The sequence below is a fragment of the Entelurus aequoreus genome, linkage group LG17, assembly GCF_033978785.1.
Source record: "Entelurus aequoreus isolate RoL-2023_Sb linkage group LG17, RoL_Eaeq_v1.1, whole genome shotgun sequence".
Taxonomy (NCBI): Eukaryota; Metazoa; Chordata; class Actinopteri; order Syngnathiformes; family Syngnathidae; genus Entelurus; species Entelurus aequoreus.
This window is the reverse complement of record NC_084747.1, coordinates 7,512,710-7,534,424: the sequence shown is the minus strand read 5'-3', so window position 1 is coordinate 7,534,424 and position 21,715 is coordinate 7,512,710. Positions and strand designations below refer to the sequence as shown.

At 41.7% G+C, this 21,715-nt stretch overlaps 1 protein-coding gene across 2 annotated transcripts; it reads left to right on the top strand.

Annotated features, from left to right (window-relative positions):
• Positions 1–967: 967 nt before the first annotated feature.
• Positions 968–20,613, top strand: LOC133632235 (zinc finger protein OZF-like). Of its 2 annotated transcripts, none has more exons than XM_062024554.1 (3): positions 968–1,254; positions 18,677–19,717; positions 19,886–20,613. In XM_062024554.1, exons 1-3 carry the CDS (start codon positions 1,140–1,142, stop codon positions 20,479–20,481), a joined length of 1,752 nt encoding a protein of 583 aa, XP_061880538.1. In that variant the 5' UTR covers positions 968–1,139; the 3' UTR covers positions 20,482–20,613. The 2 variants fall into 2 exon arrangements, with proteins under 2 accessions (XP_061880538.1, XP_061880539.1); XM_062024555.1 differs by having other exon boundaries at positions 18,677–19,801; positions 20,054–20,613.
• The last annotated feature ends 1,102 nt before the right edge of the window (positions 20,614–21,715 follow it).

Here is a 21,715-nt window from a genome sequence, read left to right as displayed (position 1 = left end):
GGAAAGTAATGTAAAATTAAATTTGCTAATAGGAAGCTAACTACTTAGCTGTGTGTCCTTTGTAGGTAAAAGTGATTGCCATTTCTTTTGTGTCAACAAATTATGGTCATAATGAGTTAATTCACATTATCATAGGCTTGGAAGACATGAAAAGCAACAAAACACTGTTTTATTATCAGGCTATTTATTGTTAAAGATAAGCACTTTAATATTGAACATTGAACAGTGCAACATGAACTTTGAAAAAAAATACAAAAATAAATACCCAAATGGAAAAAACTTCAATGTGAAAATCTGTCCTTCTTCCCTTAACTTGATGAAAACACCATCAAGTTGTAACTTATGGTCTATCTCACTTAATGCTCAGACTAAACAACTGAAACCCAATACAGGGCCAAAAATATGGACCAGGGGCCAGTAGGGCTGTATCCTTTCTTTTTTTGGCATTGGGCTGCAGGCATAATCAACATGAATCAAGTTTAAATACAGATGGCAATATTCCTAACAGATAACCTACATCTTATATCCCCAGAATGCTGAAATTATTATTATTATTATTAATAATAATAATAATTATTATTATTATCATTGTTCTTCTTATTATTATTGTTATTATTATTATTATTATTTGTTTTTTACATCCCTGACAGGAATTTATTAATGTTGTTTAAAGAAAAAGAAAAAACACACAACACACAGGCAGAGGGCACTTTTTAAGACGAGGCAAAAAAGGGCAGGGGCTCAGGGACCCATAGGGTCCTATGTGTGCACGTGCCTGTGCTTGTATATATGTATTTTTTATTTTCAAACAGTAGTTGTCGATTATTTGATGTTAGATACTTTTACTAACCATTGTTTTAAACTAAGATTAAATTGACTTTATTTTGAAAAAAAATGATGTGGAGTAGTAAACGGAAGTTGCGGACTTCTAGCGCATGCGCAAATGTACTTGAAGCCAAGCAAAAAGACGAAGACCGCATGCTATGGTTGTTCGGAGATTCTTCGAATTCACGATCTTAAAGTCATATGATTCACAGCAAATATAGCAACAAATATCTCAATTGGTATTTTCCAAAGCCACGAAACGTGCATTGAGTTTGGAGCGATATCTGAAGTGAAGATTGAAGACGTGATAGAAGATGGACGACTACTGCTATGCTAAGATGGCGACGTCCGCTAAAAGAGAACATGAAAGAGAATCAGCGCCACCAACTTCCAGCAAATCACCAACGGAGATAAAGACGAAAGATGAAGGTGAGTGACTTGGAAGTTTTGTCATTTGAAAGCTATTTGAATTTCAAGGACCTTAAAGTCGAAATTAGCCGGCTTTGTTGAAGAATGTAAAGAAAGAGCCGCCATGATTGTTAGCTTGAAGAAGGCAGTGGAGTTCACATCAGAGGAGATGAAAGAATGCAAAAGTCAAATGAAGAAAGTGGAAGAGCAAAACAAGCGCTTCCCATGTTTGGCAAACGCCACATTTAAAATATTTAGCTCGCATTACTAAGCTAAGTTATTCATGGAGTCCATCAAGTTATGGGTGAGGGCCGACATCCGGGCAACTGAGCTACATACGGGTTCTTCGAGCCATAGCAACCAGACTGGCGTTGAAAACAAACCGTTGTCATTACTCTTTAACGTGTCGACCTACGCTGGTTAAACCCGTCATTCTGCCTCCAAAATGCCAAAAAGCTGTGTTGTTTTTGGTTGTGCTAACCACAACTGGAAACAGGGAAAACAAAGGTCGTATATTCTTCTGCCAAAGCGTGATAAAAGCCCACAGAGACGGGACAAATGGCTCGCAGCTTTACACCGGGAAAACGAGGACGGTTCTCACTGGAGTCCCCCAAAGTCCCGGGTCGTGTGTTCGGATCACTTTGTTTCTGGTAAATATAAGCAGTGTTGGGTTAGTTACTGAAAACCAGTAACTAGTTACAATTACTAGTTACTTTATTTCAAAAGTAACTCAGTTACTAACTCAGTTACTTACACCAAAAAGTAATGCGTTACTGTGAAAAGTAACTATTTAGTTACTTCTTTTTTCCACCTTTTTTTTAAGGCTCCCATTAATGTCCTTTTAGCCTTCATTTCAGTACTGTTATTGCACTGGACAATAATACCATCTGTTGATCAACTTGACATGCATTTGCATCACTCAACTCAGAAAGCAATGTGGTCTACATACAACACACAAACAATGTGGTCTACATACAACACACAAACAATGTGGTCTACATACAACACACAAGCAATGTGGTCTACATACAACACACAAACAATGTGGTCTACATACAACACACAAACAATGTGGTCTACATACAACACACAAACAATGTGGTCTACATACAACACACAAGCAATGTGGTCTACATACAACACACAAACAATGTGGTCTACATACAACACACAAACAATGTGGTCTACATACAACACACAAACAATGTGGTCTACATACAACACACAAACAATGTGGTCTACATACAACACACAAACAATGTGGTCTACATACAACACACAAAGACAAAGATATGTTCCAAAGGGCCAATTTATTTCAGGCCAGAAAAAATTGACAAAACTATTTTAAATAGCTGCAACATAATGGCACTTTAACTTTAACTCTAAGTAGATAGGATCTTTGATCCAAGACACAACTTACGTTTAACTAAAATGTTATTTTCTTTGTGCTCGACAAAAGAAAAGTATTGAGAATGTCTCCATGTTAAAAAACTCGACTTCTGGCTTCACCATGATGTCTTGTTAGTTGTTATGAGAGTAGCGTGTGTGTGTGTGTGTGTGTGTGGCCCTTTAAGATATGACAACATGTGAGGTGAGTGACGTCAGTGAGTGAGTGGGCGAGAGAGGTGAGGGAGCGGCGACAGTGAGTGAGTGCAGGTGTTCTAGCTTGGTGGATGGCTGCGTCCAATAAAGTCACAAAGTTGCAACAAACCGCCGGGCTCGTCATTCACCCTCAGCTGTAAAGACCCTCTTCCGGGTAAAGTGAAGGTTGTTAGCCCCGAAGTACGGCTCTGGAGGAAGGTCTCCCCTGCGGGGAGGCGTGCTTTCCCCCACCCACAGAAAGCACACCTCTTATTTTCCACCGGAGCGCTCCAATAAAACACACTCAGATCTTCTGTTTCTAGCCGATACTGCGTTATTTTACGTTATTTTTATGTAGTAACGCATCACGCAGTAACGGTAACTGAGTTACTGCATATAAAAAATAACGCGTTGGATTACTAGTTACCGCCGAAAGTAACGGCGTTACAGTAACGCTGAATATAAGGAACAAAAATCCACCTTCTTAACCACAACTTGGCTATACCGTCCATGCTAATGTTGTACTTGTTGAATTTGTACCTTATAACGTTCGACAGCTGAAGTTGTTGTACAAAAATAACATGCGGTATATACTATATAGTCTATAACCTGTATAGGCTATTTTCGAAAACCGGTTTCGTTTAAATTTGAATCGGCCTTCTATAGATATGAAATAATATACCTGGTGCGCTTGTGAGGTACACATATAGATTTCCAAATTCCATGTCCGGCCATTGTGTAGGATTATCAGTCCACGCATCTGCTGGAAGGCGGTAAGGGCAGTCGTTTAGTCCAACTACAGAACATTTTAACTTGTATCTTAACCTAGCCCTAGTAGGGCTGGACAATTAATCCCATTTTAATCTCAACTTCATTCAAGACATGACACGATCATAAACATGTTATTGTAAAAAAAAGAGAAGAAAAAAAGATGAAGAGCCCTGTCACACCCCGCCTCGGGTGAAGGTAATGTAACCGTTGCCTTGCCATCCTTGATTTGAAAGTCTGGTTTGCAACGGTTACATTACCTTCACCCGAGGCGGGGTGTGAAATATGGTGGCAGTGGTGGGATGGCAAGCCGCAGAGTTTACAACAAATCTGGCAGAGGGCAGGCCAGAACTGGTTTGAGATCCCAAGTGTCGAAGGTGGCAATGACAGAGGAGACTGATGAGATGGCTGGTCGAGGGGCCACGGCGATGAGGCTGGACGGGACGACTATGGCTGAGGAGCGTGAAGTTGGATGGAACACAGAGGAGTCTGAAGAAGACGTCAAAGGTTTTGAGAACTCTGGGGCTAGGCGTAAGCAGCATAGGAAGGGTTCTGGGAAGGCTAGGTGGTCTGCTGAGCCACCAAAGACTGAAAGAGTGCTAAGTGAACCTACCCTGGTTAACATGTTTCAAGACTTTTTGATTGGACAGCAACGTAGGGAAGCTATCCTAGTCCATGAACTCCAGGAGTTAAAAAATGTCTGTACAAGGCCTAGCCTAGATCACTCACTCACTAACCAAAATGCTAACCGTACTACTGATGATAGTCGTTATGAGCAGTCGCCCAAACCCAAACCCAGAACTCGCCCACAGCCAACTCCTAGTCCTCAAGCGTCGCCGTCCAGAGATTCCTTGCCACCTGACCATCATCTCCGACAAGGCCCAAAGATGCTCCCGTTCCAGAAGGGTGAGGACATCGAAAACTTTCTTGTCCGCTTCGAGCGCATCGCTCGCACCTGGGGCTGGCCTCAGTCTGACTGGGCCTGCCGACTTGTTCCACTCTTGACCGGCAAAGCTCTGGATGCCTATTCTGCGATGGAGGAAGATGCTTCCAACGTCTATACTGACCTTAAAGAAGCCCTCCTTGCTAAGTTTGATATCTCTCCTGAGACTTATAGACTCCAGTTCCGGTCAACCTACATTCCCCCTGGTGAATCTCCCAAGGAGACTTACAACAGACTCAAAGGTCTCTACAGAAGATGGATCAAGCCAGAGCAGCATTCCAAAGAAGACATTGCAGAGCTCTTCATTCTGGAGCAAATGCTTCGCATGCTGCCCAACGAAATGAAGACTTGGGTGAAGGAACATGAGCCAGAAGACGGACTTACTGTTGCTAAACTTGCAGGCCAGTACTTGAATGCTCGTAAAGGACTCCGAATGCCAAGGCAGCAGAACAACCGTGTAGCAGCCCAAGGTGCAGCCGACCTGTCACACCAAAGAGGTGTGCAGAAAGCAGGTGGTTATAGCACCTCAGGGGACAACAGACTGCTCCCGAGACAGAGTCCAGTGAAGGATCTCATCTGCTACCACTGCCAACAGCCAGGGCATCGAGCCCCAGTCTGCCCCTTGAAAGGTCCCAAGCTGTCCAGCTTCTGTCATGTTCCCCATCCATCTGTCCCAGCTTCAGTCATGGCACCTGCTCTTGCACCCAATTCTGAACCTGAGGCCAAACCTATCATGGTGCCAGCTTGTGTTAATGGCCGTCCAGTGCAAGCATTGTTGGACACAGGTAGCTCCATGACACTGTTGAACCATTCTTTTGTGTCACTTGGTAATCTTGACTATCAGCATGCCACAGCCATTCAATGTGTCCATGGTGATCAAAGAATATATCCCGTGGCTGATGTGACCATCGTCATCGATGACCAGGCTTTCTTGCTCCGTGTGGGGGTTCTTGATCACATGCCCCATGACATGATCTTGGGCAGAGACTTGCCTATTCTGCATGATCTTGTTCATCAGACACACACGCAGAAAGTGAAGTCCAGTTTTATTCCAGCCATTCAAGAGGCTTATCCAGTACTCACCCGTGCCCAGACAGCCAAGATAGGGCTGGAGCCTCTTCCTGACTTGGACCCTTCTCTATGCCAGGGTGGTCAGAAGGGCCCGCCCAAAAGTAAGAGCCAGCGCCGCCTGGAGAAAATCCAAGGTACTCCACTGTTGGGTAATGTGTCAAGCTTGAAACCTGATGAAGAGTGGCAAGTACCTGAAGACATCCGAGAGCTACAGAGAGCTGACGTCTCACTGGCTCCCCTGCTGGCTAAGATGAAAGATGCAAACATCCCCTTGCAGCCAAACCAGGGTGAAAAGTATGTCTTGGAGGATGGAGTTCTGTATGTAGCAGATCAGTCAGAGAATCGCTTGGTGGTCCCTACCTGCTGTAGGCCCCTTGTACTGCATCTTGCTCATTCCATACCTTGGGCTGGTCATCTTGGGCAAGACAAGACTCTTGCTCGAGTCAAAGCTCGCTTCTTTTGGCCTTTAATGGTCAAAGATGTTATTGAGTACTGTCAAACCTGTCTACAGTGCCAGAAGACCTCTCCGAGACGACCTGAGAAAGCCCCACTACTCCCTCTTCCTCTCATTGATGTTCCTTTCCGGAGGATTGCAATGGATATCGTTGGACCCCTGGAGAAAAGCAGTGGAGGCCATGAATACATCCTTGTCCTCTGTGACTATGCCACCAGATTTCCCGAGGCCTTCCCACTAAGGAGTATCAAGACTCCGAAAGTCATCTCTGCACTTGTACAATTCTTCTCACGAGTAGGAATTCCAGATGAAATAATCACGGATCAAGGAACCAACTTCACCTCAAAGCTCATGAAGCAGCTTCACAAACAACTTGGAATTACTGGCATTCGCACCACCCCCTATCATCCACAAACTGACGGGTTGGTGGAACGCTTCAACCAAACCCTGAAGTCCATGCTGAGGAAGTTTGTAGACGACACCGGTCGAGACTGGGAGAAATGGCTTCCCTTCTTGCTCTTTGCCTATCGAGAGGTACCCCAAGCCTCTACCGGGTTTTCGCCTTTTGAGCTTCTTTATGGGTTCCCTGTTCAAGGCCCCTTGGACCTCTTGAAGAAATCCTGGGAATCCAAACCACCTGCACCACAAGGGGTACTTTCTTATGTGCTGCAGATGCGAGACCGGCTGGAGCAATACAGAGCCAAGGCAAGAGAAAATCTTGGAAAGGCCCAGATGAAACAGAAGACCTGGTATGACCAAAAAGCACGTCACAGGGTGCTATACCCAGGTCAAAAGGTCATGCTCTTGCTTCCAACCTCAAGCCATAAACTGCTGGCCCAATGGCAAGGTCCTTACTCCGTGGTCAGACAAGCTGGTCCAGTCACCTATGAGATCTCACATCCGGATAAAGGAAAGGCATCCCAAGTGTACCACATCAACCTTCTGAAGGAATGGAAGGAGAGGAAATCCTCTGTGGAAGGAAAGGATGTCCAGGCCAGTCAAGTACCTACTCAAAGCAAGAAGTTGCAAGAGAAAAAGGTGATGCTGGCACGGGAAGTGGAAATGGAGGATGATGTGGAGGAGACAGATCTGTCCATGCTCACTACACCACAGAAACCTGATGTAAGCCACTTGTCTGCACAATCTGCCCTTAAACTATTGCAAGTGTGTGAAGAATTCCCAGTATTGTTCAGTGGAAAGCCCGGAAGGACTCCACTAATTGAACATGTCATTCACTTAAAAAACCCAACACCTATCCGTCAGCGCCCATACAGAGTGCCTGAGCGGATGGTGGAGCCCCTCAACCATGAAATCCAAACCATGCTGGATCTAGGAGTGATTGAACCCTCAAACAGTGAGTGGTGTAACCCCATTGTCCTCGTTCCTAAAAAAGACAACACGATACGAGTTTGTAATGACCTACGCAAAGTGAATGCCGTTTCTAAATTTGATGCTTATCCTATGCCACGTATTGATGAACTTCTTGAGAAGCTCGGCAAAGCTGTGTTCATCACCACCCTTGACCTGTGTAAGGGATACTGGCAAGTCCCTTTAAAGAAGGAGTCTAGGGAGTACACTGCCTTCCGTGGACCAAAGGGTCTCTATCATTACACAGTGATGCCGTTCGGACTCCACGGAGCCCCCGCAACCTTTCAGCGGCTAATGGATCGCGCTCTGCAGGGGTGTGGCCAGTTCTCTGCTGCCTATCTTGATGATGTGGTGGTTTTCAGCACTTCCTGGAAAGACCACCTCTCTCACCTGCGTCAAGTCCTGCTCCGGATCCATTCTGCTGGGCTCACTCTTAACACCCAGAAATGTGAGTGGGCCAAAACTGAGGTGTGCTACCTAGGTTACCATCTTGGCAACGGGCAGATACGCCCTCAGGTGGACAAGGTGAAGGCTATCCAAGACAGTCCTAGACCCCGGACAAAGAAGCAGGTCCGGTCATTCTTGGGGCTTTCTGGGTGGTACAGAAGATTTGTGCCCCACTTCTCTACCATCACAGCTCCTCTTGTCGAGCTGACTACCAAAGCATCCTCTAATCCAGTCAAATGGACAGAAAAATGTGAAACTGCCTTCACAAAGGTCAAAGCTATTCTATGCTCTTTCCCGGTCTTACAAAGTCCTGACTTCAACCAGCGATTCCTTGTTCAAGTTGATGCCTCCGGTGTGGGCCTTGGAGCCGTCCTAGCCCAAGGAAAGGAGGGCGAGGAACAACCGCTTCTATATCTGAGCCGTAAACTGCATCCCAGAGAAACTAGGTACTCTGCCATCGAAAAGGAATGTCTTGCCATCAAGTGGGCATTGGACAGCCTACGTTATTACCTTCTGGGACGGACCTTTGATCTGGAAACGGACCACAGAGCATTGAGCTGGATCAACTCCATGAGGGATAAGAACTCCCGTGTCACCAGATGGTACTTGGCGTTACAGCCCTTTTGCTTCAATATCACACATCGAGCTGGCAAAACTAACTTGCTAGCTGATTACCTGTCTCGTCTCCCTGAACTTGCTGTCGCTGGAGAGGAGGGAGGTAATGTGACAGTTTGACCCCACACTGTCACTGTTTGACCTTTGGACTTCCTCACAAACCGTGCACATTTGTTGGGAAGCTCAACATGGACAAACTACAAACATTCAATCTTGTTAGCTAGTGAAAAGCATGTGCTCAACAAACAAATTGTTACCTGTCACCCACCATGGCTCTGAACAGTTGACTAAAAGAGTCAGGGTGGGGTTGAGGGCGTTATATAGGTGAACACACCTGCATTCACTAATTAGGCCAAATTTGGGTCGAACCATTATCTTCAAAGGCTGGGTGTTACAGAAGGACACTGGACATTTGAAAGTTGTGTTGTCTAAAGCCTGAATTTACTGTGTACAAAAATGACTGCACTACACATGCAAAAGTACTATGTGAATACTTTTTAGACATGTGATGGTTATGTACGGTGTAATTTACAAAATAACCATCACATGTCTAAAAAGTATTCACATAGTACTTTTGCATGTGTAGTGCAGTCATTTTTGTACACAGTAAATTCAGGCTTTAGACAACACAACTTTCAAATGTCCAGTGTCCTTCTGTAACACCCAGCCTTTGAAGATAATGGTTCGACCCAAATTTGGCCTAATTAGTGAATGCAGGTGTGTTCACCTATATAACGCCCTCAACCCCACCCTGACTCTTTTAGTCAACTGTTCAGAGCCATGGTGGGTGACAGGTAACAATTTGTTTGTTGAGCACATGCTTTTCACTAGCTAACAAGATTGAATGTTTGTAGTTTGTCCATGTTGAGCTTCCCAACAAATGTGCACGGTTTGTGAGGAAGTCCAAAGGTCAAACAGTGACAGTGTGGGGTCAAACTGTCACAAGCCCGCGGAACGTGCATGCAAATTCTTGAGCCTGTAACAGTTAAAGGGATGAGTGAGTGTATGATTGAAAAAAAGACCATGTCTACTAGAATGTGCTACTTTTTATTTGACACAGTGCTAGTATGTCTAATCAGTAGGTGTGTAACGGTACACAACAATTTTGGTTCGGTACGTACCTCGGTTTAGAGGTCACGGTTCGGTTCATTTTTGGTACAGTAAGAAAACAACAAAATATACATTTTTTGGTTATTTATTTACCAAATTTGTAAACAATGGCTTTATCCTTTTAACATTGGGAACACTATAATAATTCTTCCCACGTTAATCAACATTAAACTGCCTCAAGTTGTTGCTCAGATTAAATAAAATGACACAACTTTTCTTCTACATATAAAAAGTGCAACATTAAACGGTTTCAAGTCAACTCATCATGCTTAATTTATTACAGCATTTGGGAAGCCTGTAGTTCATTTTTATTATGTAAATGTTATATTTGTATCAACATGTGATAGCAGGGACCCTGCCATTCAATTAATGTAGTGGATTGTCCGAAGCTTAAACAGGCAACAAAAGTAGTTTAGTACAACAATTTTGTTTACCCATTATCAGAAGTGCAGGTTGAATTAAGTTAGCCGTGCAGACAGACCACATGTTACTCCGGAGTAAACAAGACACACACAAGCCAAAATCACTGTCGAGTTCCGGTCTTCTGCCATTTTTTATATGTCTCTTGTGCGTCATTGTTTTGTTATCTAGTGCGTCATAATTATTTTGTTTTGGTTTTGTCTGTTCCAAAACAACCTTGTATCTCTTAGTCGTATTTGGAAATTCTAAACATTCTGTAGACAGGTTGGCACAACTCCATATTCACCTTTGTCCCACTGGTCCAGTCAATGGCACAAAATGGAAGATAATTGAAAATGAGCGGACATTCTTATTAGACATGCAATATAGGTCAAAGGTCAAAAATTCTACTACATACCTGCCTTCCAGGGTCTTAAGACCCTGGACCAAAACAATTTCTGATGTAGACCACTAAGTTAAATCTCTACCACAGATAGAGGCAAAAACCTCAATGTTTTTATATGAGGCAAAAATTCCGTCTATGACCCTCCTTCAGAGCGATCGCTGTTACCAGCCTGCAGTAAAACCATCTCACAGAACACAATTAGTGGCCTACCCTTTGATTTAGTAAAGGAATAACAAATACTTTGATCATGAACATCATTGAACATAAATAGATGAATGTATATAGACTTATGACTGTAAGACATTTGCAAAAATATTTTTCCCGGCATTTGCAATGAATGTAGTTACCAATATTGTTAATTATCAATTTATTTTGAACACACAACTGAATTTCGTATGAGTCCATGTTCGATTAGTGCTCGTATAGATGGCTCGGTGGTGCCTCAGGCTGGTGGCCTGCCGACACCTCGTTGGGCTTTTGGCTGCCTTGGTGAAGAAAGAGATCCACTCAAACAGTCTGTCTCTGTCTCTTTTTGGGGTGTGGTTCAGTCCATTGGGCAGACTGTGCAATGGCATGTGCGCGCTGGCCGCTTTGGGGAAAAGCTGAGAAAAAGTTGGAGCTGTGGGGGCCTTGGGGAAGGCGGGGGCAGAGTATGGGGCGTGGGGCTTTGGTCCAGGCCTCCTCGCCGCTTCGGCACTCCCGACACTTCTTTCCACAGCTGCTGGAGTCCTGGTGGACATATTGGCTGGCAACCTTAGTTGTTCTCGTCATCGCTGGCAAGGTGTTGTCTCTCCTCTCGGTTCCTTCCAGTCAGGTATCGGGTGTTGGTCCTGGATTGGCTTTGACCGTGCCCCTCTTAGCGAGTGCAAGGGAATCTGGGGTGGCTTCTTTCATCCTCAAATCTGCACAGAGGAACTGGCACACAAATTCTACATTTTGCACACTTACCATTTTGGTCTCATGGTCTTTCCACCTTCCTAGGAAGCTGCTGGTCCTGAGAAGTGCTGATCTTGTGACTGAAGATGATAACCTGTTTTCTTAAAATAGGTGCCGTTGTTTGACCTAATCTTTTTGGGCAAACCATGTCGGGATATTAGATAATTCACAAAACATTTAATTACTGAATTGGCACCCTCCTTTGAGGTTGGGGTTGCTTCCGCCAACCACTGCAATTGTCAATCTAAATCATTACGTTCCTTTATCCTTGTACCGGATTGATCATATTGATTAAATAAAACCTCAACACGCTCAAACTTGACCCAATCCAAACTCACCTCCCCCCTCTGTCCCTCTCACAGGGACAGTGTTAGTCGTAGTAATAGTAATAGTAGTAGTAGTAGTGGTAGTAGTAGTAGTTTCAGAAAAATCAAAGAAAAAGAAAAGGCAGATGATAGTCAAGCACAGCAAGAACAGAGGCGGAGGACAGGTCATGTTTGAGGTCACTGTTCGCTTTTGCAATAGTACTTTGATATTTTACAACACCTAGTGAATTATTGTGGCCTCAATAATTCACTAAATAGTTGTATTTAGTTTAGTCTATCTATGATGGGACAATGCACGGAAACATTAAGTTCAGAAACAGATATGTTCTGTACCAGATTCTGTACTAGCTTGTTTACATTATGAGGAGAAAACTATCATTTACGGGGGATATTGATTTTTGAAATAGGTCAAGTAAAATAAAATAAAAACACAAATGTATTTCAGTTTTAGGAGTTAAATGATGTACCATCCTCAGTGATGAGCTGAACACATGTAGTTTTTTGTTATGGTTTTGGAGACCCTTGAAAAGTAAAGTTTTTTTAACATTATAAAATATAGTAACAATTACTTTCATCTTTTAACGTTGATGTTCCAGGTAATTTAATGTTCAGTAATTGTATATCATAGGCCAATATAAGCTTTGGCTTCCGCCTATTCTTTTTTCGGTCATTCTTTTTTCTTTTCTGTGTGTAAATGTGTATGATTGTTAATATGTCTAATTTACTGTTAAACTGCTCACACAAATTGGTTGATGGTTGATTATATGACCAAAATAAACGTATTTCATTTATTCATTCATTATCTATCGCACTCATAGTTTTATTCCATTTTGCATGTAATTATTCCTATTGATTTCTTCCCATTTCACTCAAACAACTAAACAAACAAACAAATAAACAAACTTGCAGCTAACCACAATCAACAGCATACCATTTACGAATACCTTCATTTGTCACTTTCTCATCTTTTCTTCACTTTCGTTTTCCTTTACAAACAACATCCTGTATCCATCTCTTCCTTACACTTCACACAATGTTTCTATTTTCTGTTCTCCTAGAAACCATTCACATAATGTAAGTTTATAAACATCCTTTTCCCATATTTTCTCAAACCATCCTCTTCACCCTCCTTCTGTTTTTTCACCTGCTCTCTCTTCCTCTCTCTCTCACTTTCTCTCCTTCTCTCACAATACAAACACAATAATCCAAAATAATCAGTCTTATAAAATAATTTTAGCTTTAGATATGATTTAGGGCAGTGGTTTTCAACCTTTTTTTCCCAGTAAAATAAAAAAATAAAATACAGCATAATGTCATCATTTTCTGATTTATTAAATTGTATAACAGTGCACCATTTTGCTCATTTGTTGTGGTCTTACTTGACTTATTTGGACAAACCTTCTTTGGATATTGTAATAGAGATCCATCTGGGCTCGTGAACTTAATTCTAAATATTTATTTTGTTGAAGAATTATTCTTCTATAATTATATTTATAAAGGATTTTGAATTGTCGCTATTTTAAAATATTTAAAATCTCAGGTACCCCTTGGCATACCTTCAAGTACCCCCCCTTTTTTTGTCCGGGCGGAAACACCATATCCTCCTTTGAGAACTACTGGTTTAGCCTATAAAAATCCTTTGTCTCATACATCATTAGACTGTACAACTCCTCTTTGGGGGGGCTAGGATGACAGGGAATGCAAAACAATAACAGTGCAATACTTTTTTATATCATGGTCGTTAATGCCTAGTTTCTCTTATTTTACTGTTCTATTTTTATTCTCCTTGTAATATTTTTCCATTTTGTTTCCATTTATACCCTTAGTTACTGTTTACTTTTTACTTCTTCTTCCTGAGGGAACTCTCCTGAAGGAATCAATAACGTTTTATCTGTCTATCTATCTATTACTAACCCGAGCACAATTCATGACGTCATGCTCATCTTGCAGACAGTTGTTTCCATTTAGTTTTATTCTCTACATGTAATTCTACACGCACCAATGTCACATAGAAATTTGCTTTCTTTGTTATTTATTTACATTATTATTTCTGGTTTACTTGCTGTCTGTTTACTTAAGTTCTCATATTTTGGTCTGTCTTCCTTCTGATTAGAATTTGTTTAACGCTTCTCTACGTTTTGTTTTGACAATGGCGCTGAGTGTTGGCGACTCTTTATCTGTACTTCTTCAGACTCTATGTTTCACAGTTTGCACAGATACCCTTAGATGTTTTAGAATATAAATTTAACTTTTATTTTATTGTGTGTTTATTCCTAAAAAAAATTAAAATGTCAATGTATAATCAATGTATCTTTATCAAATTTAAATTCAATATTATTAATTTATTTGTTGTATAACTATTAATTCAAAGTTACAATGTGTCCTAATCTATGATGTGTGCGTGTGTGTGTGTGTTTGTCTCAACTTCCACACAGGAACTGGATGGATCAGATAAGCAGCAAGGCTGTTTAATACAGTATATTACACACATAATTAATGACTAATGAATTTAACAATGCTTCAATGTCCCAGTCCAAATGTATGTATTGATATTTAAATGTTTATTTATTCATATACAGTATATTTTATTTTTCCTATTATCAAAACCAACCTGTCAGCCTTCTCTTCAGATTGAGTACAGCTGTCCACTATATATATATATATATATATATATATATATATATATATATATATATATATATATATATATATATATATATATATATATATATATATGTTTTTTATTTATTTATTTATTTATTCTTTAAACCTAGCTCAATGCTAAACTAGCTCAATGCTATCCTAGCTCAATGCTAACCTAGCTCAATGCTATGCTAACAGTGTCACACCTCTTCGGCCCAATGCCTCGTACAGCTGACACTCACACAGCCTCGCCACTTCTGACACACTCTTATCTCAAAATGTCTCCCAGCTGAGACTCCTTTTTTTTCTGTATATGCGTCACACAGTCACTCACACAGAGAATTTACCAGCACAGTTAAAAGTAAATGCAATAGACAACTATTTTTCTCATCCAGAATCACAGTTGTATCATATCAGAACCTTAATAATAAGAACAACATTTATCATTCACTCTTAGATGGACAAATAGTCAAGTTTAAGGAGGGTATTCTGGACTTCCCTGCTTAGGCTGCTGCCCCTGCGATCCAACCTCCGAGAGCGGGATAAGATAATTAAATGGATAGATCATTCACTCATATGTTTTCTGTACATAAACTTTGTCTACTTTCTCACACGCACACACATTTTAGACAATTTCCCAACTTTTACAGATAGCGGGGCTGTGAGAAAAAGCGTGAAGGGAGGTTGCGAGAGGGGGGGGGGAAAGGAAGGGGGGAATTAAACCAGATAAGAGACCAGGTGCTACACAAAAGTTATGAAATTACGCATATATCTAAATGTACCAACATAAACTGACTCACTCAATACACACACATTTCAGCATTCATCATTATACACACACATTGTTAAATTACAATACCACCCCATTGTCCGGACAAATATAAACAACTAATGCACACGTGCTTTTGTGGAATCGGCCGTCTCATATCACAAAAACCAGGTTCCATCATTGCTCATAAAACGGCGATTAACCCGTTTCATTGGAGCAGCACCTGCGTTATCAAACTGACCAACACGGATCACTGGCCTCTAAGGCGCCATAGGACCACCAGGAATCACCCAGCAATCCTACAGACATCGTGTCTGGTCAGTCCCATACAGTTTCACCAAGTTTCACCAAAGCTCTACCATATGGAGCCCGAGACGCCACCTGTCTATTCTGCAGCCATTAAACAGATTCGTGACAACTTGGCTCAGTTGATCTCCTTTACCGGAGTCACTGAATGGTCACCTAATATGAGGCTTTTTTACACGCTGAGTCACAAGGACTAGGGACCGCTGCAGTTTCCACATAGACAGGTGTCTCACACTTTCACAGACGTATCAATTTTATATGGGCCAAATGTCACACCAGTTAGCAAACCTTGCCTTAAATTTATCTTTGTCCAACTCTGGCTAATTCTGATGCACTTGCAGAAAGAAGCATCCTCTGCCAGCAACGACAGAGGATGAAGAGGTTAAAAGAAATTTTTCGTCTCATATCGTCTGTGCTTCTACACTCCAAACCACCAAAATTCTAATAACAATCCCCTTATGTTAAAAACAAGAAATCACAAGTTTTCAACAAACACACAGACAAATAATCACATATAAAACAACTCAATCCAACCATAATTTACCCCATCCCAGGTTGTTTTTGGAGAACCTGACTAAACCTATCTTTTATCAAAAATAGATTCAGCAATTAGTCTTATCGATCCGGCTCTCTCCAGGCAGAAAATGTTTACACTTTAAAGCAAACTGCTTACCTTGTGATGCGCGCGTGCAACACACTGTCTGCCTGACAGAGAGAGCGGGAGCGGCTGTCGACCTGTAGCTTCTAAACCATCCTGTTCGTGACGCCAATTTGTGTAGTGGATTGTCCGAAGCTTAAACCGGCAACAAAAGTAGTTTAGTACAACAATTTTGTTTACCCATTATCAGAAGTGCAGGTTGAATTAAGTTAGCCGTGCAGACAGACCACATGTTACTCCGGAGTAAACAAGACACACACAAGCCAAAATCACTGTCGAGTTCCGGTCTTCTGCCATTTTTTATATGTCTCTTGTGCGTCATTGTTTTTTATCTAGTGCGTCATAATTATTTTGTTTTGGTTTTGTCTGTTCCAAAACAACCTTGTATCTCTTAGTCATGTTTGGAAATTCTAAACATTCTGTAGACAGGTTGGCACAACTCCATATTCACCTTTGTCCCACTGGTCCAGTCAATGGCACAAAATGGAAGATAATTGAAAATGAGCGGACATTCTTATTAGACATGCAATATAGGTCAAAGGTCAGAAATTCTACTACAGTAACTATAGCACATTTTTTAAGCTTCTCAGGTTTAATTCTTTCCCATTCTTGCTTGATGTACAGCTTAAGTTGTTCAACAGTCCGGGGGTCTCCGTTGTGGTATTTTAGGCTTCATAATTCACCACACATTTTCAATGGGAGACAGGTCTGGACTACAGGCAGGCCAGTCTAGTACCCGCACTCTTTTACTATGAAGCCACGTTGATTTAACACGTGGCTTGGCATTGTCTTGCTGAAATAAGCAGGGGCGTCCATGATAACGTTGCTTGGATGGCAACATATGTTGCTCCAAAACCTGTATGTACCTTTCAGCATTAATGGTGCCTTCACAGATGTGTAAGTTACCCATGCCTTGGGCACTAATACACCCCCATACCATCACACATGCTGGCTTTTCAACTTTGCGTCTATAACAATCCGGATGGTTCTTTTCCTGTTTGGTCCGGAGGACACGACGTCCACAGTTTCCAAAAACAATTTGTGGCCAGCTATTAAGTCGTCTGTTTTCATCGCAAAATTCCACAGTATTCTGGACATCTGTGTTGGTGACTCTTTTGCAATTTGTTTAATGAACAATGAAGACAGCAAAGACGAAAGCTGTAGGTGGGAAGCTGTGTATTAGCGGCTGGCTGCAGCAACACAACCAGGAGGACTTTGAGTTGGATAGCAGACGCGCTACCGTGAGTACGCAGCTTTGGCTTCCAAACATTTGATCGCTTGCCCGTACGTGCGCGCCGCTATGTGCATGTCACGTACGTGACTTTGGGGAAATATATGTGCTGTATGAACTTTACGGAGGTGAACGGTACTTTGGCTGTGGGATTGAGTGTGTTGTGCGGGTGTTTGATTTGTATTGGTGGGTTATATGGACGGGAGGGGGGAGGTGTTTGTTATGCGGATTAATTTGTGGCATATTAAATATAAGCCTGGTTGTGTTGTGGCTAATAGAGTATATATATGTCTTGTGTTTATTTACTGTTTTAGTCATTCCCAGCCGAATATCAGGTCCCACCCGCCTCTCACAGCATCTTCCCTATCTGAATCGCTTCCACTGCCCTCTAATCCCATCACTCTCACTTTCCTCATCCACAAATCTTTCATGCTCGCTCAAATTAATGGGGTAATCGTCGCTTTCTCGGTCCGAATCGCTCTCGCTGCTGGTGGCCATGATTGTAAACAATGTGCAGATGAGAGGAGCTCCACAACCTGTGACGTCACGCTACTTCCGGTACAGGCAAGGCTTTTTTATCAGCGACCAAAAGTTGCGAACTTTATCGTTAATGTTCTCTACTAAATCCTTTCAGCAAAAATATGGCAATATCGCAAAATGATCAAGTATGACACATAGAATGGACCTGCTATCCCCGTTTGAATAAGAAAATCGCATTTCAGTAGGCCTTTAAGAATGGCAGTATGTAGGGTGAGTGATGTGAGTAAGTGAGTGGGCGAGTAAGGAGAGGTAGTGGTAGCATGTGCAGGAGTGTTAATAGCATGGTGGATGTCCGCTTGTGCCCCGTGGAAATAATAAATAAAGTGAGCAAGTTGTAACTAATCGACGGCCTCGTCCTTCCGACCAAAGAGCGGAGCTTTATGGACCCAGTGTTACCCCCGACACAACATGGGCCCTGGAGGGAACGTCTCCCCTGCGCTCCTCGACCACGGTCTGGGAGCCCACAAACAGGAAAGGTGTAAAGCAACCCTTGCAGAGCGGCGGCTCCCTGTTTAAAGTGTCACCTTTATAGTTAGTTTAGAAGCCCAAATACCTCCATATTGCACTCCACGCACCCTCTTTATTAACCAGTAGAATTGTCCTTTGTTGCCTTTCTTCCTCTCCACCATGTTATTGCTTGTATGCACTTTGTGTGTGCGTTTTGACACACTCAACATCATGCGCCTCGGCTCTGTAGTCACCGCCGCACAGCAGCATTCAGATGAAAGAACGGTACCGGTACTTTTCAAAGGTGGTATAGTACCGATTTCAATTGATTAGTACCACGATACTTTATTAGTAGCAGTATACTGTACAACCCTACTACACACACATACAGTACATAGAAGAAAGTGTGTTTTTGTGTCTTGCAGACGTCCAGCAGCTGATCGGTAATCCAGAAGAAGTTTCCCCTCAGTTAGGGGGGAGCTCCACTTTGAAGCAGGAGACTCCACAACCACCCTGCATTAAAAAGGAAGAGGAGGAACTCTGCATCACTCAGGAGGGAGAGTGTCTTCTAGGACGAGAGGAAGCTGATTACACCAAGTTTCCACTGAGTATTCTCTCTGTGAAGACTGAAGATGATGAAGAGAAACCACAAGTAGACAACCTCTTAGCTCCACTATCAGATAGTGAGGCTGAAGACGAGGTTGAAGAACCTTTGAGCAGCGATAAAGACTGTGAAGGTGATATGAGGACTCACACTGACAACAAACACTCTGAATGCTCTACAAAGAAGAGAGGTAAAACATGTTTGAGCTGCTCGGTTTGTGCTAAAAGTTTTACTAAAAAGAGCAGTTTGACTCTACACATGAGAACACACACAGGTGAAAAACCCTTTAATTGTTCAGTTTGTGGCAACAGCTTTTCTGGAAATGGCTCATTGACTCAACACATGAGAACACACACAGGTGAAAAAACATTTAAGTGTTCAGTTTGTGGCAACAGCTTTTCTCAAAATAAAAAGTTGACTCGACACATGAGAACACACACAGGTGAAAAACCCTTTAATTGTTCAGTTTGTGACAAAAGCTTTTTTAATAAGAGCATTTTGACTCAACACATTAGAACACACACAGGTGAAAAACCCTTTAATTGTTCAGTTTGTGGCAAAAGCTTTTCTCAAAATAGCAATTTGACTCAACACATGAGAACGCACACAGGTGAAAAAACATGTAAGTGTTCAGTTTGTGGCAAAAGCTTTTTTAATAAGAGCATTTTGACTCAACACATGAGAACACACACAGGTGAAAAACCCTTTAATTGTTCAGTTTGTGGCAACAGCTTTTCTATTAAGAGCATTTTGACTCGACACATGAGAACACACACAGGTGAAAAAACATTAAAGTGTTCAGTTTGTGGCAAAAGCTTTTATTTTAAGAGCATTTTGACTAAACACATGAGAACACACACAGGTGAAAAACCCTTTAATTGTTCAGTTTGTGGCAACAGCTTTTCTCAAACTAGCAAGTTGACTCAACACATGAGAACACACACAGGTGAAAAAACATTTAAGTGTTCAGTTTGTGGCAAAAGCTTTACTATTAAGAGCATTTTGACTCAACACATGAGAACACACACAGGTGAAAAACCATTTAGTTGTTCAGTTTGTGGCAAAAGCTTTTCTATTAAGAGCAATTTGACTCCACACATGAGAACACACACAGGTGAAAAAACATTTAAGTGTTCAGTTTGTAGCAAAAGCTTTTCTTTTAAGAGCAGTTTGACTAAACACACGAGAACACACACAGGTGAAAAACCCTTTAATTGTTCAGTTTGTGGCAACAGCTTTTCCCAAAATAGCCATTTGACTCAACACATGAGAACACACACAGGTGAAAAAACATTTAAGTGTTCAGTTTGTGGCAAAAGCTTTTCTTTTAAGAGCAGTTTGACTAAACATATGAGAACACACACAGGTGAAAAACCCTTTAATTGTTCAGTTTGTGGCAACAGCTTTTCTCAAAATAGCCATTTGACTCGACACATGAGAACACACACAGGAGAAAAAACATTTACCTGTTCGGTTTGTGGCAAAAGCTTTCCTCATAACAGCTCTTTGTGGCGACACATGAGAACACACGCTGGAGAAAAACCATTTAGTTGTTCAGTGTGCTGTAAAAGGTTCCCACATAATGCAGACGCAGTAAAACACATAAGAACACACAAGGGAAAATAACCAATTAACTGGTTAGTTTGTGGTATGTTGCTCATATGTGGTGACATCCACCCTACCCAGGACCTCCTCACTGCTTCTTGCACAAATATCTGAGGTATTCATACAAACTTGGATTATTTGGAGCATAATCTTATCCACTCATGACCCCATGTCTTCTCTGTATCTGAAACCTTCCTGAACAGTAAGATAGATGATGCTTCAAGTGCTTGGTTACTCCTTCTTCAGTCCTGGGGCCTCATGTGTCAAGTTTGTGCACGCTCAAAAACCTGCACTACACCCTTTTTCACTGCAAAGTTGAGATGTATCAAAACTGACGTTGACGCATAAGTGATGCCGGGTAACTGTTTGCATAACAAACTGCTAACTTTTACTCCTCAGACTGGTTGATGTGCAAATCAGAGACTTATGAACAATTAACCCCCAACACCCACAATCCAACCCCCACCTCCCTCGACATTCGGGCATAACAGGTTCAATCCGGCCCGCGAGATGAGTTTGCGAAGTGTAAAATTCAGATGTATTTTTAATGAAAGAAACTGCTGTTCTAAATGTGTCCACTGGATGTCACAATAGCAATTCTGTTAGGCAAGCAAATAGCATAGCAAGTATACCAAGCAAGAGGTAGACGGTAAAGCGGGGCTGTGACTCCTCCCCCTCCACCCAACGTAAAACAGGAGTAAAATAAGCAATCAGTAACCCCACTTAAAATGCAGCATGAGACACTGCACACTGATATAGTTCTGTGAAAATGATTGTCTTCTGTGCAAATGTAAAGAAAGTGAACAGTGTGTGATTTACTGCAATACTGTCAGTCTTTTCACTTTTTATTTGTGCTTTGTTGAAATTGTTCACACATTGCACAGCTTTTATTTTTCTATCAATACACATTATGTCTAGAAGACAGGAAGTAACTCAACACTTGAATAGTTTCTACCTCAGTTTGTATGGTTTGTTGAGTTAGCACAGGATTAATATGTGGAAATGACAAATGAGGTAGTTGATACATAGAATAGTTTTTATTCATGCTTTATTTTGTTTTTTGTTCAATCCTAGATGGGTTGTGACTTAAAGTTTAATAGAAACACTGAGATTAAGTTTAAGTTAATTGCATTCTTTAAGGTGTTTTTGAAAATGCACTATTTTTTCCCCTTGAAGTGTTTTGTCAAGAGGATTGTTTGTGATGTGTACATTTTCCGAATGTGATCGTTCTATTTTGGGTTGAAGTAAAATAAAG

Excerpts from the sequence above, each read along its gene's own strand:
- LOC133632235 (XM_062024554.1), top strand. The coding sequence starts at position 1,140 with ATGGACGACTACTGCTATGCTAAGATGGCGACGTCCGCTAAAAGAGAA. Across the intron at positions 1,255-18,676 it reads GATAAAGACGAAAGATGAAG|ACGTCCAGCAGCTGATCGGT; the intron begins GTGAGTGACTTG and ends TGTGTCTTGCAG. Across the intron at positions 19,718-19,885 it reads ACACATGAGAACACACACAG|GTGAAAAACCATTTAGTTGT; the intron begins GTGAAAAACCCT and ends GAACACACACAG.